This window comes from Thamnophis sirtalis, unplaced genomic scaffold, assembly GCF_051295495.1.
Source record: "Thamnophis sirtalis isolate CommonGarterSnake01/CBP01778 unplaced genomic scaffold, rThaSir2_p1.2 scaffold_4, whole genome shotgun sequence".
Lineage (NCBI taxonomy): Eukaryota > Metazoa > Chordata > Lepidosauria > Squamata > Natricidae > Thamnophis > Thamnophis sirtalis.
The window spans coordinates 58,080,018-58,097,992 of NW_028261384.1; the positions used below are offsets into that span (position 1 = coordinate 58,080,018).

At 35.6% G+C, this 17,975-nt stretch overlaps 1 protein-coding gene and 1 long non-coding RNA gene across 4 annotated transcripts in view; one reads left to right on the plus strand and one right to left on the minus strand.

Moving 5' to 3' along the window:
• Window positions 1-1,107: 1,107 nt before the first annotated feature.
• Window positions 1,108-13,442, minus strand: KIAA1143 (KIAA1143 ortholog). Of its 2 annotated transcripts, XM_087712985.1 has the most exons (4): window positions 13,258-13,442; window positions 12,053-12,191; window positions 9,554-9,662; window positions 1,599-1,727 (listed from the first exon to the last, which is right to left on the minus strand). In XM_087712985.1, the coding sequence occupies exons 1-4, from the start codon at window positions 13,363-13,365 to the stop codon at window positions 1,721-1,723; spliced, it is 363 nt and encodes a 120-aa protein (XP_087569111.1). In that variant the 5' UTR covers window positions 13,366-13,442; the 3' UTR covers window positions 1,599-1,720. The 2 variants fall into 2 exon arrangements, with proteins under 2 accessions (XP_013911214.2, XP_087569111.1); XM_014055739.2 differs by lacking the exon at window positions 9,554-9,662 and having other exon boundaries at window positions 1,108-1,727; window positions 13,258-13,423.
• Window positions 13,443-13,467: 25 nt separating this feature from the next.
• The window catches only part of LOC148045862 (uncharacterized), a 43,494-nt gene continuing 38,986 nt past the window's right edge, over window positions 13,468-17,975 (plus strand). The window contains exon 1 of one of the 2 annotated variants that reach the window (XR_015696382.1): window positions 13,468-13,622. This is a non-coding gene — a long non-coding RNA (uncharacterized LOC148045862). The remainder of the gene's footprint in view (window positions 13,623-17,975) is intronic. The other variant, XR_015696381.1, reaches the window with a different exon arrangement.

Genomic DNA, 17,975 nt, shown 5'->3' on the forward strand with positions numbered 1-17,975 from the left:
CATCTTTTCTATATCATGATGACCTTAACGAGATATAACAATATTCCAAGTGTGGTTTTACCAAGGCATTATAAATATCCTATCATTTTTGGGGGGGTTCTGAACAAGGCAGACACAATATGTGTCGGCCACCCACCCCTTGTGTTGCAACGGCAGGCAAGGGTTCCTTTTTGGAGAGGTGGGAGACCCCTGTCTTGGTTCTCTCAAGAACCACCACAAAGTACATATTGTAGATTGGTTTTCTCCAGCACCACCACAAAGTACAGATTGTACAGATAGCCAAGGTGCTGCAGGCTGGTCCTTTGCTGTTTCCAGGGTCGCCCCGCAAGCCAAATCTAACCACATTGTGGTCTGGATCTAGCCCACAGGCCTTGATTTTGACACCCTTGTGTTTGAACAATATACAAACTTGAATATTTGCATTAAATAAGTATATTTAGAGTTGTAACTATTTGTTATAATGACTTACACAGTTTTTTATTTGTGTCTCAAATGTTCTAGAAATTGGATATCCTTTAAGACTCGATTGCACAGGATAATCCACTCAGTGGTGCGAAGTACCCGTGGTTCGTCCATGAGGCCAATGTTGAGAAAAGACACGGTCGCGAGCTTTCTCGGGATGGAGCAACCCAGATTGGGGGTCTGGGAGCCCCTTTTATTGAGATAGGACAAAGGCAGGAGGAGCAATAGCATGTGATTAAAACAGCCCGTAAAAGTACAATTGCTAATCTACTGCTCAGGGAAGTTCTGTCTATATATGGTCAAATCCTGGGCATCATTGGGTAAGGCACGTCTAGAGTGAACTATCAGGATGTTATGTTATGCACTATCAGGATATCAGGATGTTATGGAGTTTGTTTCCTGTGGTTCAGCGTGGCTGCGCATGCCCTGTTATGGGTGACCGCCACACCTACACAAGGAGTTATGTGACAACACAGTGGGACTTTCTCAATCATACATTTGAGGTCTCTACTGTATTTTCTACACTAAAGGATAATCATTTATAATATCGGTAATAAGAAAAAATATTATATACACAGAAAATCTTTTTATTTACTGAAGGTTAGGGGTAAAAGATAAAGACAAAATAATTTTACAGTCAATTAGTAGTAGCAGAATATCAGCTTTACTTAAAACAGCTGTTCAGATCAGCTCCTTGATGAAGCCTTACATAGTTAATCTTGCTACATGTTTTGTAGCAACACAATCCAACTCTAGTTACAAGCATACAGGATTTCCAAATATTTTTCTACCAAAGCCTGCGTTGTGTCAGGATCTTCCCTTTGAAATCAATATAGTTAGCATAAGCATAACCCCAATAAATTTCCTGAGATTTTTAAGAAAGAACAGGAAGTTTTCCCGAAGTAATATTTACATTCTTAGTCCCAAATAAAATATATTGCATTTTACAATGTGTATGAGTAAAAATGTGAAAATAATTCTAAATGCTGAATGCAAAGCCTCATTTATAAAATGTAAAGCCTGTGTTTGCTTTAAGAAAACGTGTATACAGCAATTAGATTGTTCCTAATCATCACTTTCTTCAGCATCAAAAGAAAGCAAGCTTTTATTTTTAACTTGCTTAGCTGAATTTTGAAAATTTAGAGAATTCTTCTTTATCGCTTTAATTTTTTTATTTGAAGTAACTGTCAAACCAAAATAGTTCTCTTCTGCTGAACGCTTAGGAGGTTTCCGGAATATAATCTTCCCATCTTCAGGATCAGCTTCTAGAGGTAAATATACAAATGATCTTTTATATACTTTCTTTTCTTAATTACAATGATCCAACAGATTTCATCAAGTATCCTGAGGAATAAAACCTTTCAAAGAATATTTTTACATTCAAAAATTTCAGATAATATTCTGCATTGCCACACACAGCTGGGAGAATTTCCATTACAAATGCTAGAGAGGTATCATCAGTCAATACAGATATTTCAGCTACAGAAATTTTCTGATTTATAAGCAATCTTCTCTTTGATAATCTAAATCTTCACTCAGTTCTCTTACTATGTAGGAGGGGGGCAATTTTCTTGTGCATGACAAGCCATTTTGGACAATTTTAATGCAGCCATTGGCAGCACTAAAGCCACAAAAACTATGCTGTAATTAATAATTGTCAGAGTAAAGTCAAGCTTCACTTCTGTTGTAAACTTTCAGAAATGCAGATTCTGAATCTATTACAAAATTTAAAATGTATTAGAAAATTATTGTAAGCATTTACAAAAATTAATCAAATTCAGAGTTTACTCCAAACCTATTGGAGCAGAAAAGAATAGTTAACTTGAATAGTATGCTGATTATTTTTTAAAAAATAAAAAATCTTTCTGATCAAGATCAGAAATTTGATTAGGGTTATCAAATCTTCTTTACAAATATTCAGATGGCCACAAGATGGCATCCAAATATTCAGAATGCACTGCATTTTTGTGCCTCTGTCCAGTGGCTGTGCAGATTTTGGGAGTTGAATTTTGTGGGTCCGAACTTGACATTTTGTGATCCCCCGCAGACAATAAAAATGGATTCAGTCAACAATTCAGGAAGCTAGTTTCATCAACGAGAAAGTAAAGGGTGAAGGTTGAGCAAGTAAAGTATGAACTGATGGCACAAACCTGAAAATCTTTTACCTATGTCAAATCAAACTTGGAACACACAAGTTAAGGAGTCTAGCAGATGCTGGTTCACAATTACCATTCAATTAAATTATATACTGCTAAAAATATGGTAGTAAAACACTAAACACCAGCAAAACACACATACAGAATCCAAGTTCTGAATTCGATATATATTTATTTTCTTGGACCAGTTCATGAGGTCGTCTTTTGGGGTGAAAATACAAGAGAGTAAAAATCAGCTGCAGGATTAAAGTACCTCAAGTCTTTTTTCTTTAAAATATATAGGAAAGCTACAGCTATAATTCACAAGCCAAATTTTCCCTTGAAACTGCCTGTAATTCATGTGATTTATAAATAAAACATTACCAAAACCATTACTTTTACTGAGTAACCTATGTTTTAAATAATAGAACATTATGAAGAAATCAATTTTGTAATAAAAATTTACTCCAAACTACTGAGCAATTTAATACCGTGTTTTCCCAAAAATAAGACCCAATAAAAAAAAACACCTCATACCATGAATTTTTTTAGGTTGCTCGTAACCCTTAAGCCTTAGCCCCAAAATAAGCCCCCGTTAAGATCATCAGCCCTGATGGGGGAATGGCCAGCATAGGAGGCGGCGAGTGCAGAGGGGGGGGGGGTAATGGAGTCTGGCAGCAGCCGCAGCTCACCGGACCCTTGGCCAGCACACCCTGGGGCTGCACAGCCTATATAGCACAGGTGAATCCGAGTACTGGAACCGCCGGCCCAGCCTTCCAAACAGCAGGTAGAGGCAGAGGTGTGGGGGTGGGAGGAACATGATTCAGCCAACCAGACACGCCATGATTCAGCCAACCGGACACGACACGCCTACCCTGTCACAACAGCAAGCAAGCAGACATATGTTGATGAAGATTCTTGGTCTTCTTGTCTGAAAGTTGAGTCATGGCAACTGGATGTATTTTCTTTTTGAGACACATTTTTCTGTCCATCCAAGCAGCTTGTTCAGTCTGAGCAAGTTGGTTAGGGTGAGAAGGCAGAATCATTGGAATATACCAACTAAATTAAAGCATAGGTGATTTTTTTTTAAATGTGATTTTTTTTCTTTAACATCCATAAGTGCTTGGTGAACAGTGTATTTATCTGGGTCGATATACTTTCCATTCAATTCTGATAATGGTATTAACATTTAAATATACATAATCGTAATTTTTCAATGTCTAGTATTTGTGTATACATAATAATTATGCTTCAGGATACATAATACTATTTTCCCAATTTCTACTTCTTTTTTCTAACACTTACTAAAATAACCACCATGTTAAAAATATTCTATCTCTATCCATCATTTCTTGCCGTTTTTAGAATTTCAACTCTTTATTAACATTTTGGTGAATCTTTCCTGCTTCTCCTCTGGTATCTTGTAACTTATGTATCATGTTTATTTGATCTAAACATTTCTTCTGCCACAGTGTTTATCTCTTGCTGTTGAATCTCTAGAGCATCGATCTGCAACTCCCCCATCATGTTTAGGAAATCTTTCTTTTCATTCTCTTTTCTATTTTGAATTCTTAAAATATATTCTCTTTGTTCTGTGAAATTATTGCTATCTCTTCCATCTCTTTATCTGCTTGTATCATTTATGGAATTATCTCTATTCTTTCCTCAGTTGTTTCTAGATTCTCCTCTATTTTCTGAATTTTTTGTTCATTTTGTATTGTCATTTGCTGGGTTTTTCCTAATTCACAGTAATCTTGCATCAATCCCATCATCTCTCTATGATTCTTTGTTTTATCTTCCTTAATACATTGAAACATAAATATTTCTTTATAGATTTTGTTTTCTCTTGCTGAAGCATTTTGTGCTAATAAACTACACTAATCACTGCTCAATATTCCACAAAAATTTCAATAACCCAGTTGTCCAGAAACATCAAAAACACCAGTATTAATAAAATATACAGTCCTGGAACTATTCCTCAAAATCTCCTAAATTTATAGTCCTTAAAATTTTCCAATTTGCACCAATTTTTCCAAATATTTAGGTCTTATTCAATTTTTCTTCTTTCTCCTTGTGGAATGTTTTGTCAGATGATTTTAATAATCCAGATTGGCTCACCAAATTTTCCCAAATGTTTTTAGTCCACAAAATCAAATATTCAGTTTCAGAGATGTTAGTTGTCTTCAAACGGCTCACTAACACTTCCAAGCAGCCAACACTCCAGTACATATGAAACCAAAATAAAAAGGCCTTCCATGTGTTGTTTGCCTTTCACTATTTTCTTTCTTCTCCTCTTTCTTCTTGTGTTATCCAATAATATCAAATAGTTCTTATTTTCCATCCTTGTGATCCACAAAACATCCCTCTTTTCTTCATCACCCACCCCCCCAGGTGGCTTTGGCCCTGTACGGTCTCCTGGCAAGCAGATATTGGTTTCACGGTGCTCCATGGAGCTCCGCTATCCCATAACAATCCTGCTGTGATACCAACCGGTCAAAAATAAAGCATAGGTGATTTCTGTAGACTGCCATTTTTCTTACTGTAGTTTCTTATTCACACACTCCAGCTTCAGTTTCTTCCCCAAAGTGCATAACAATCTGAAAGTGAAGATTCCCAATCATCCAGGTAGGATTATCAGAAAGTGGCAACTAGACATTTTTTGTTTCCAACACATACATACATACATACATACATACATACATACATACATACATACATACATACATACATATTTGGGGGGGGGCATTTATATATTCAATTCACATTCAGCACTTATTAATCATTCATTCTATTTCTTCTTGTTCTCCTACACATATTCTCTTAATTAACTGAGTTCTACTGCATTCAATTTACAATTATGTTTCTATTCACATAACCAATACTTATTTCCAGTAACGCCATTTTTATTTGGTTTTTTTTTTTTTACAACAGGCCATATTCTATCCACTAATTTTTACTAGCATTTTCATGTGTTAATTATTCATCAATCTCTCGATATTTAGTAAACATTTTATCAAGTTCTGCAAATTTGCCCAGGTTCGCCTGGTGCACCAGTTGCGTTCCTACCTGAACCGGGAGGCTCTCACAACAGTCACTCGTGCCCTTGTGACCTCTAGGCTGGAATACTGCAATGTGCTCTACATGGGGCTGCCCTTGAAGAGTATTCGGCGACTTCAGCTGGTCCAGAATGCAGCCGCGCGAGCGATCATGGGTGCACCTCGTTTCACCCACGTAACACCTATCCTCCGCGAGCTGCACTGGCTGCCTGTTGATCTCCGGGTGCGCTTCAAGGTGCTAGTTGTCACCTACAAAGCCCTTCATGGTATTGGATCTGGGTACTTGAGAGACCGCCTACTGCCAATTACCTCCGCTAGGCCAATAAGATCCCATAGATTAGGCCTCCTCCGAATTCCATCAGCCGGCCAATGTCGACTGGCAACTACCCGGGGGAGAGCCTTCTCGGTGGCTGCTCCGACCCTCTGGAACAAACTCCCCGTGGAGATTCGTACCCTCACCACCCTCCAGACCTTCCGCATTGCCCTTAAAACCTGGCTGTCCTGACAGGCCTGGGGCTAAAGACTTTAACCCCACTCGAATAGTATGACTGTTGCGCTTTTTTTTTTTAAACGATGTATTGTCGTCATGTTTGTAACTTGTTTGTCCTTCCCTCCCCCTGAATTGTGAGCCGCCCTGAGTCCCCTCAGGGAAAAGGGCGGCATACAAATAAAGTAAACTATTTAAAAAAAACTATAAATTTATCTAATTTTTCACAATATGTGCAATACATTGATCTTCCATTCTAGGTCAACACACTTCTAACATATTACAAATCCTGGTCTGTCATCACAAATCACTGATCAACAATGAACTGTTTTCTCAAATCATTTGATAATGTGAATTGGCAATTTATGTTGTTACAACTAAAATACTTTGGTGAGATTTATTAATATGATAAAGGCAATCTTTTTGTCGAGGCGTGCCAAAAGCATGGGGGAGCGGGGGGGGGTTGTCACACATGTGCATGCCCACACCCATAATGCAATGTCCTCTCCCCCTGCACATGCACACACAGCCCCCCGCGCATATGCTTGAGGAATAAAAGACTACTGACATTCGAGGCACATGATCTTGAAATAGGTTATGGTACGAGGGGAAAAAATACACAGCTATTTCCAAAGACACTATATTAGGAATGTACTATTATTAGTTTGGGAGAAAATTAAAGAACAGCATTATTTGAAAATACCGGTCTGGCTTTCAACAATGGAAGCATTGATTTATCCAAATGTTATTGATATAGAGAATGTTACTAGATATAAATATATTTTAAATGAAAAAGGGGAACTTAAAACCAAACAGGAATTGAGTGATCAAGAGATTGAGATAGCATGGTGGTCATATGTGCAAACACAATCTAGATATTAGAAGGCTGTTAAAATGTATGGTTTAAATAAAGAATTAACAGGATTAGGTCAAATATTAACTGGGACAGATGAAAAATTAATAAAGAAAATATACAGCTATTTGTTAAGTATTAAGATGGAAGAGGAACAAATAAAAGAGACATTGATAGTATGGGCTAAAAATTTTGGCTAATCAATTAAGTTAGACCAATGGCAGAAATTATGGGATAGAAATAATAAATTAACAATGTCTACTGCATACCAAGAAAATTTTTATAAAATGTTTTATAGATGGCATTTCCACCCTCAAGATTTGCAAAGATGATTAAGAATAAATCTGCAAAATGTTGGAAATGTCAGCAGAGACACCTGGTTCATACTATCATATGCAGTGGACATGTCAAAAAGCGAAAAAATATTGGACAAAAAATACATACATGGTTGCAAAAAATGATAAAACAACATATAGAGTTGAAGTCAGAGACATTTTTGTTGGGCATTTTACCAGATAAGTATAATAAAGGGAATATATATCTGATTTTACACGTATTAATGGCAGCGAGAAGAGTATTTGCACAACAGTGGATATGTGAAGAGATCCTAACTGATGAAGACGTGATTAGAAAAATATTAATGTGCAGAAATGGACAAGCTAACACTTACAATTAAGGAAAAGAAAGAAACAGAATATTTTTTGACTTGGGACTTATTTTATTAATGGCTGACAAAAATAGGAGCTAGAACAGGGAAATATATGAAAGGATCAGTGAGTGATACAGGGAAGATGTGTTAAATTGGTTAAACAAATAGTATGACTATTATTTGTATTAATATATATTGATATAAATGTGATGAATATTGCTGTAAACACTTTGAATGTTACTTCCTAAAATGATTTGTACCCATTCAACATACTGTTCAACTCTGAAGTTGGACTTTTTATATACTATAAAATAAAATAAAAACTTATTACAAAAAAAAAGCACTGAATGGTTTTCTGAGCATTATATTTAATTTCTTGCATTCTTTATTCTCTCGTATCCTAAATGAACCATAGGAAAACAATACAAAGTATGTATTGTTCAATCTATGTAGCTTTTAACTGCAAGCTTGCTAAAATAATTATTTGATTTTCTCTGACATCATTGGTATACTCATGTCTATATAAATGACGCATTAAAAAGGGTTTCTAATGTTTCTAATGTTTTCATTAGAATTGTATCTCATGGTTTTCAGATTACCACATTCAACCACCTAATGATGTCTGCTTAAATAATTGAAATAAAAGAACACTAGAATCCAATCTTTTTTTCTCAATGTTAAAAATCATTTTGCGTACTGTACAACTTTACAGACATAATAGCAACTTAGTAAACCTGCCAGTCATAAACACTGCAGCAGCATTTTGGAATAAATAATGTATACTTTAATACCTAACGAATAATGTGAAGCATATGTTTTTAGGGAAAAAGAGGGGAAGAAAAAACAAGTGTGCAAAATGAACAAGACTAAAATAAGATAACAATTTGAGTTACTAAGAAGACATTATGCCAAGTTTTTCAACTTAAGGATACATTACAATGTCCCATAGGATGAAGTATTAGAAAAGTTGCAGGAAAAAATTATATAAATTATAATGAATACAGGTAGTCCTCAACTTACAACAGCTCATTTAGTGACTGTTCAAAGTCACAACGGCATGAAAAAAGTGACTTATTATTATTACGATCTTTGTAGCATTCCCATGATCAGATGATCCAAATTCAAATGCTTGGCAACTGGTTCATACTTATGCCCCAATGTCATGTGATCAGCTTTTGAACCTTTTCACAAACAAAATCAATGGTCATGCCAGATTCATTTAACAACGGTGTTACCAATATCAACCGCAGTGATTCACTTAACAACTAGTTAAGTATAATAAGAAAAGTTGTATAATGGAACAAAACTCACTTAACAAATATCTCACACAACAACAGAAATTTTGGGCTCAATTGTGGTTGTAACTCGAGGACTGCCTGTAAACGAAAAAAGTTTAATACCCCAATTTACTATTCCTGTAATATATTATTTTGTAAAAAGTGTTAAAGACTACAAAAGAGGGACACATTACTAAGGCTGATTATTAGCAGATAGCCAGAACAAAGAGGAAATAAGGAAAGCAAAGGCTCCGAATGAGTCAAAGATAATTTTAAAAGGTTTCTTTCTACATATTAATAACAAGAAAACGTCAATGAAACAGTAGGTCCACTAAAGAGAGAAGATGGCAAGGAAGTAACAGGCAGTAGGGAGAGCTGCTTAACTCATTCTTTGCATCAGTCTTCACACACACAAAAATATAGTCCAATGTACCCAAAAAACCTACTGTAAAAGATAAACTAGAAAAAAAATTAAAATAAGCAAGAAAATAATAAGAGAATACCCATTTGACCTTGATGAATATAAATCACCGGGATCTGTCAGATCCCAACACAGCTTTGAAAGAGCTGGCTGATGATATCTCAGAATCATTGTATCAAATTTTTCAAAAATCCTGGATCACCAGGAAAGTACCTGAGAATTGGAAAAGGGCTGAGGTGGTTTCTAATCTTCAAGAAAGGGGGAAAAAACCAGACCCAAGAAACTACAGACCAATCAATTATCATCAATACTTGGGAAGATCCTGGAAAAGATAATCAAGAAAAAGTTCTGCAAACAACTAAAAGCAAATGTTATAACTAGTAACAAGCATGGGTTTGTTAAAAACAGATCATGCAAAACCAATTGTATTTCATTCTTTGATAAAATGACTCTATTAGTAGAGCAGCAAAATGCTGTGGACAAGGTATACTTAGATTTCAGTAAGGCATTTTACATAGTAAACCACAATCTACTTCTTGGTAAGCTAAAAAAAAATGGAATAGATAATATTACCACCAGATGGATTTGTAACTGGCTGACAAACAGTACTCAGTGAGTAGTCTTTAATGGTACTACATCCACATGGAGAGAAGTAGAGGGGTACCACAAGGTTCATTCTTAGGCCCTGTACTCTTCAATATCTTCATAAATGACTTACATGAGGGGATAGAAGGAGAACTTATCAAATTTGTAGAGGACACTAAACTAGCAGGAATAGCCAACACCCCTGAAGACAAACTCAGAATCCAAAAAGATCTTGATAGACTTGAATAATGGGCCCTATCCAATAAGATGAATTTTAATGTGGAGAAAAGCAAAGTTTTACATTTAGGCAGGAAAAATCAAAGGTATACAGATTAGGTGAGACCTAGCTCAAAAACAGTAACTGTGATAGAGGCCTTGGAGTCCTAGTGGATGATCACTTGAATATGAGCCAGCAGTGTGCAGCAGTAGCCAAAAAAGCTAATGCAATTCTGAATTGTATAAAGAGCGGCATAAAATCAAGATCATCTGAAATATTAGTACTGCTTTATAAAACTGTAGTATGACCATACCTGGAATACTGCAACCAATTTTAGCCACCAAAGTTCAGAGAAAAGCAACTAAGATGATCCAACTAAAACATATGAAGAATGGCTGCAGGATTTGGGTTTGCCTAGTCTAGAGAAAAGAAGGGCTGGGGTGGCATGATAGCAGTATTCCAGTATTTGAAAGGCTGTCACAAAGAAGAGGGGGTCAAATTATTCTACAAAGCACCCAGAGGGCAGGACATGAAACAATGGTTGGAAACTAACTAAAGAGAGAAGCAACCCGGAATTAAGGAGAAACTTTTTAACAGTGAGGACAATAAACCAGTAGAACAGCTTGCCTTCAGAAATCGTGTATGCTCTATCATTGGAGGTTTTTAAGAAGAGACTGGACAGTCACTTATCTGAGATTGTACAGGTCCTCCTGCTTGAGCAGGGGGCTGGACTAGAAGACCTCCAAGTTCCCTTCCAGCTGAGCTCAGCACTGTTCTATTCTATAAATAAGAGCAATTCTCTTCAGGATTCATGTGGGAGTCTTGTAAAAAAAAAGAAAACCCTACATTAACTTACTGAAGTAATTTTATTTTAGAAATTAGTTTTGCTCTCAGAGAACCAATTAATGTTAAAGTAAAATAACAGGCTTAAACACATCTTCATAAGAAAAAAAATATCTATTTTCCCCAGTATGATTACAAAGATTTAATTACCAAAAATTACCTTTTTGTGTTAAGTTCTTAAAAAGTAATATATACAATACTTGCCTGCAAAAAATTTGTCTTCTTCAAAACAAAAAGACTGCTAGCTCTCTGTTCCCTCCAACTTAGCTATTGCTATAAAGTTCCATCTCATCCTGCCTACTATTCTTATCCTATTCTTTACTAAGTGGAGAGAGAACTAAAATAAAATAAAAGCATGTTGGATAAAAGAAATAAAGTAGTACAGTAGTAGGAATAGATAATTTCAGGTGGCTGTAAGTAAAAATCACTAACATGAATGCTTGGAAAGTGGGGATAAAAGCATCTACCTTATGCAACAACTTACTCCTTAAAATCTAGACCATTCCAATCTGTTGATTCTGAGAGATATTTTTAAGAAAACTTTAATGGGGAAGTTTATTTATTTATTCAGTTTGTTTAACTGCCCATCTCAAATGAGTGTTTCAATCATGATGACTTTGTCCGTCATATAAATGGGGAAATCAGTAAGGAAACTGATCAGCATTGTATAAAAGGAAGTTAACAAATAAGGATACCCTACAAAGAGGCACTTAAAATACTTTTACTGTAATTATAATTTAATATCTGATCAAATAAATCCTGTTACTGCTGTTAAGACTAATTAGCTCAGCAACTTGCAAGCAGAATTTCCTTGTTTTCTTAATTATAATTTTTGCAATCAAAAAGCTTGCAAAGCCTAGTGGATAGCTACAGGATAGGAAAAGACGAATCCTTCCTGGGCAGTCCTGTTTGTTTGTTTATTTTTAAAAAAGATACCTGCAAAGGGTGGAAAACTAAACTAGTGGATTGGTTCCTGCTACAGCAAAGTGCTTTCCTACATTCTGCCTTCTTTCCTAGAGGACAAATGGTACAACAATAACTTAGGAATTAACAATTCCATAATATACCTGTGACCTCTTTGAGCTCCTCTTTGATCTTTGCAATTTCTTCTGCAGTTAGGTCTCCTTTTTTCAGTACAATCACCTGTGGTTGTTCATCTTCCTTATCACTTCCATTGTCATCTTCAGGAGCTGGAAGCTGTTCTCTCTAGAAAAGATGTGAGTACCAATCTACACAAATAGGTTATCATTGAAAAAAGAAACTTAGGGGAAGGAAAATTGAATAGTGAAAGGGTTGAGCTAAAAAGGTGAGGTTAACCTTCTCTTCCAGTAGTTTTCTGAGTCTTTATATTGTGACCCTATCTCCTACTTTAAGTAATACTTTGAAAATTTTGATATCATCATTTGTATGAGGGGGCTATCATATATCTAGGGGGCAGCTCCAGGGAAATAAGGAAAAAGTGACTTCCACAGCAGAAAAAAAAGATTCTTAGCACAGAAACTTGCCTAGACTTGCTATCTACTTCTAAAAAAATCCAAATTTTAATCAAAGGCTGTATCTTGCCCCAGATTTGTTTCACAGTTTTTTTTCTTTTTTCTTCCTTTTCCAGTTTTGCCCTCAATCGTATCTATAGGGGTGTTTTACCATGCTTCTCCTATCCCAAAACCAACAGAAAATCATAGTATTGTAAGTTTTCTATAGTATTATAAAGGATGGGACTAGAATATATCTATGTGGCAAAGAGCTGAGACTTCTTGACTTCTCCTTGATAAGAGAAGATATAATGGGAATGTATAAGTACTGCTGGTAGTTAGAAAATTACAATTAATTTATGACCACAATTGAGCTCAGAATCTCAGTCATTATGCAAAGCCATCATTAAAGTGAGATGTCACAACTGCATGAGTAACCACAATTCCAGTAGTCCTGATTGCAATTATTTCAATGTGGTCATTATTCAAGCAGTATCCTATTTAAGAAGGAAGGGGTGACTGTGGTATGGTGGGAGTTTTCCACTTTGCGCTGAATGAAACAATGAACCGGATGGATTTTAAGGAAAGGGAGGGCCCAAAGAACAGAAACAGAAGCGGCGGGGGGGGGGGTCTATGGAGATTCTCAGTCATCCAGGTCATGGTTGTCCCAAAGGTGCTTTTTCAAGAGCTGAAGAAGCTTCTTGGATAAGAAGCGAAACGCCTTCAAAGAAAAACCAGAAAGTCCAGTTGCCTCTTGAAAAAGCGCCTTTGGGAGAAGGGGGGGGGGTTGATACTGTTACCTTGGTGTCCACGGTGGGCCCCTCTCGATAGCCGATTCGCTCTTTGAAACGACTCAGGAAGGCGGGTTCGTCCGGCTTCACATACGAAACCTGATTCTTTTTGCTCATAATGGAGGATTGAAGAGACTGCGTCTTCAGTTACTCATCCAACTAGTTTCCGCATAGGTCACGTGGGAGGAACTGCTCTCAGCGACCTCCTTTCCCTGCTTGCCGATGGTTGTTCCCATCTTGGCTTTTTTTAACAGAGGCTTCCTGGGCGCCTACTTTAAAAAGGGAGCCATTTTGAACGGAGGGAACGTTAGTGCTCAACGGAGACGAATCTGGAAGGGTAGAAAGAAGAGGATGGCGTCCGAGAGCCCCAGTAGGTAGCTAAGAGAGGATGACTAATGAGAGGCTAAAATTGATCTATAGGAAGAAGACGGGGCTGATTAGCCCCGAGGGCCACAACTACATTCTTCACTCGCACCACCGTTCCTAGAATTAAAATTAAAGAATATCAGCCCGTGTTGATATTTTGTTGTGAAATACAGCCTCGGCTTCTTAGCTGGCCCTGTTTTTCATTCATTAAAACACTAATATTTACTGTAACTGCACTGATAACATATTTCATTTAAATATCTGCAGTAAGTATAATCTAAAACTGTCTGATTCAGTGCTCCCAAATTCTGCTTTTCTTTTTCTTACATCAGTTAAGGGGGCTTAAAATAAATTCATGGAAGGCAAGTCGCCAAGAGTGTTAGAAGAATTTTTTTGGTCCAATTTTTTGAGCTAGTTCACGAATAAACAAATGCTGCTTGGAAGTAGTTTAAAGAATGGTTGAAAGTAGCCTACATTGTTAGGATGTTTAAGATATGCAGATGCTTCTGCCCTGGCCTTTGATAATGAGGGGTAAGTCTAGATGTGTATTGGAAAGCAGATGTTTAACTCCAGAGTGTTCATAAGGTTTTGAAAGTGGTTGGCATGGGGAGTTTGTTCATTTGGGGTGTTGTTTTTTGTTTTGTTTTTTGTTTTGAACACTTGCCTGTTTCTGTTTGGAGGTCTCATTATCTGACACTAAAATTTCAAATATGAAAGTAAAAACAAAATTAAAACAGTAAGAAAAACTGCAGATAAATACACAGCTTTAAAAAGCTTTCACATTCTCCTACATAATCCCTTTGAAGGGAAGAAATAAACAAATTTATATTTATACAGGAACACTGTCCTCTGATGGTCTTACCAAGAGATTGGCTATCAAAACAGAAAATTTTATTGGCATATTCTTGTGTTACTTCAGAGTCAGGAAGAAAGTGTATTAAACTGGCTGAACGCACCTTTGGGTTCATGAATCCAATTTCTGATAAGAGTCTGGTAAATTTAGCTGAGTCTTTCTAAAGTAATGCTTACCTTTTCATAAATAGGTATGCCATTATGAATGTTAATGTAATTAAAATGTAAGTTGATATCTAGTCTTATGACATTTTTTGAATAACAATGCAGGAGAAATTCTAAACATACTTTAAAGGAAGTAAATCTGTTTCAGCTGATATTCAATGGGATATTGCTGTTTAAATGAAATATTCCATATTTTATTTTCCTCCATGAATATAAACTTATTTTCATATTCTTTCATTTTTCTTTCTGTCATTACTTCTTACACAACAAAATGGGAGATGGTCCACAAACATCCTAATAAATCAACATATTATAATTTTTTTCTGCAAAAATAGTATTTACTATTTACTAAAATGTACGTTTTAGTCTTTTAATAATCATTTAATAGCATACTTGTTTGTAGAAATGAAATAAGCGTCCCCCTCTCAAAGAAAGATAGTTAATCAAAGACATGGTAGCATATATTTTATGATACGTTTGCCTTCCAGGTTTCCTGAATGTGACTTTCAAATTTTGCTAGATCAGTAGTATCTGTCATCAGCAGCTGGCTGTATATTTAAAACGTGGCAGCCTTTTTTCTTTTTTCCCCAATTTTTTTATTTTTTTATTCTCTTGCATAACATTTTGAGTATACATTCATATAATTGTTATTCTTCTTTACATTTATCATTCTTATACATTTGTTATTTCATTTAATAGGTTATAATATACAGTTTGGGTTGCTTTATTTGCCATCCCTTCCGCTTGTTGTAACACCACCTTATTTTCCCTTTCTTTTCTCCCTCCCTCCCTGCTCTACTTCATTCCTTCCTCTTCTCCTTCCCCTTCCTTCTTCCCTTCCCTTTCTTCTACTCTTCCTCTTCCTCCCCTCTCTCCTTCTCTTTCTCACCCTTCCATCCTCCTCTCCTTACCTCTTTCTTCTTTCCCCTGTCTTCCTCACGTTCTCTCCTCCTCTCTCCCTTTCTTTTTCTATTATTGTAGAGTTCTCTTTCAAATCTCAGTTTATGTTTCCTTGGGATGGTATTTCCGCAAATCCAAATATAATTTGGTATCACTTCTTATTCCTTACCTTTGCTAATCTATGCTAACTATGTTTCCCTCCCCTTTATATCACGCTCTTGAATATATACTTGTATATTTAATATTTTCTTTTCTGTTTTCCCCTTCCCCACTTTTCCATTTAATAGTGCATTGTTTGGGTTCTGTCTCTTCTCTTCTTTTCTAGCTTCCTTTCTCTAGCCAATCATAAAATCTTCTCCATGTCTTGAAGTTCACCAATTCCTCTTTATCCTTTATTTTCAGTGTCAACCTATTCATCTCTGCACAATCTAATATTTTTTTTATTATCTCTTCATCTGTTGGTAACTTATTTAATTTCCAATTTGGGGCAAATACAATTTTCGCTGCTGTAGTTATATGTACAATCAAATAAGTATCTTCATTCTTGAGTTTCTCTGGAATAATACCTACTAAACATATCTTGTCTAAATTCTATTTCCTGTTGTAACATTTTCTTTAGCCATACCTTTATTTTAGTCCAATATTTCCTTGCTTCTGAACATGCCCACCACATATGATAATAAAAACCTTTTGCTTGTTGATATTTTTAACATTTCGCTGACTTATCTTTAAACATTTTTGCTAGTTTTTCTGGTGACATGCGCCATCTATAAAACATTTTGTATAGGTTTTCTTTATAGGCTATTGGCATGGTTAGTTTATAATTCCTTTCCCATAGTTGCCATTTTTCTAACTCAATCGTGTAGCCAAAATTCTTTGCCCAAGCTAACATAGTATCCTTAACCACATATTCTTCTAGCCTAGTTCTTAATAGGTGGCTATATAGTTTTTTAATTTATTCTTTCTTCCGTTCCCATAAGTATCTTATCCAACTCCGAACTTCCCAAGTTAAAAACGTACTCCCATTTATTTTTTTTATATCTTGATTGTATTTCCAATTGTGAAAACCATCCTATATCAATCCCTTGTTCTTCTAATGTTAATTTCCCTCTTTCTGTTAAGATATCTTTGTATCTAATAATATTTTTCATACTACTAATATTTAGATATGTCATTGTTTCCATTGCTGAAAGCCACATTGGTATTTCTAAGTAATATTGTTAGTAATCCATTCCTTACATAATGTCTTTGAAAATAGCCATGTGTCTTACTTTTACCATACCACAAAAAGGCATGCCAACCTAGTTGCAAATCATTACTCTCTAATGTTAATAATCTTGTATTTCTCAATAAAATCCATTCTTTCATCCAGGTTAGTCCCGCTACTTGATAATACAATTCCCAGTTTGGTAATCCAAATCCACCTTGAGCTCTTACATCTTGCAACATTTTTATATTCTTGCTTTTTTTCCCCTGCCATATATATTTCCCCACTATTTTATTCATACTTTCAAAGTATTTTTTCTCTAATTGTATTGGTATTGTTTGGAATAGGTATAGTAATCTTGGTAATATATTCATCTTTACTACTGCTATTTTTCCCATTAATAATAGTTGTAAATTTCCCCCTCTTTTCAAGTCTATTTCTGTTTGTTTTTTCACCTTATAATAGTTATCCTCCTTTAATGTTACACATCTTGATGTCAATTGAATATCCAAATATTTCACTTTTTTACCATCCAGTTTCCCCATCAACTCTCTTTTCTGTTTTTCTGTTATGTTTTTTACCAGGATTTTTGTTTAGTCTTTATTAATCTTCAAACCTGCTACTTCTCCATATTCTTCTATTATTTCCACTAGTTTTGGCCCTGTTTCTATTGGATCCTCCATAATAAACACCAAATCATCCATGCATGCTCATAATTTATATTCTTCTTTCTTGACCCTCATACCTTTTACCTCTTTATTTTGTCTTATTTCTCTATTCAAAATCATGAGTGTCAGTATAAATAATGGCAATAGTGGACATCCTTGTCTAGTTTCCTTCATAATTGCTACTTTTCCTTTCATATCACCGTTTACCATTACATTTGCCGATTGATTATTGTATATCATTTTGATCATATTAAATCCCTCACCAAATCCCGTCATTTGAAGTTGCATTATCATAAATTGCCAGTTCACATTATCAAAGGCCTTTTGTGCGTCCAAAAATAACAACACCATTTGCTTCTCTAGGTAGCCTCATAGTACTCTAGTGTATTCAATACAATTCACATATTGTCTCTGATCTGTCTCTTTGGGTGAAATCCATTTTGGTCTATGTGTACAAATTCATTTAAAAGTCTCTTAATTCTTTCTGCCATTATTGATTCAAAAATTTTATAATCCTCATTTTATAGTGAAATAGGTCTATAGTTCTTTACTTGTTGTAGATCTGACTC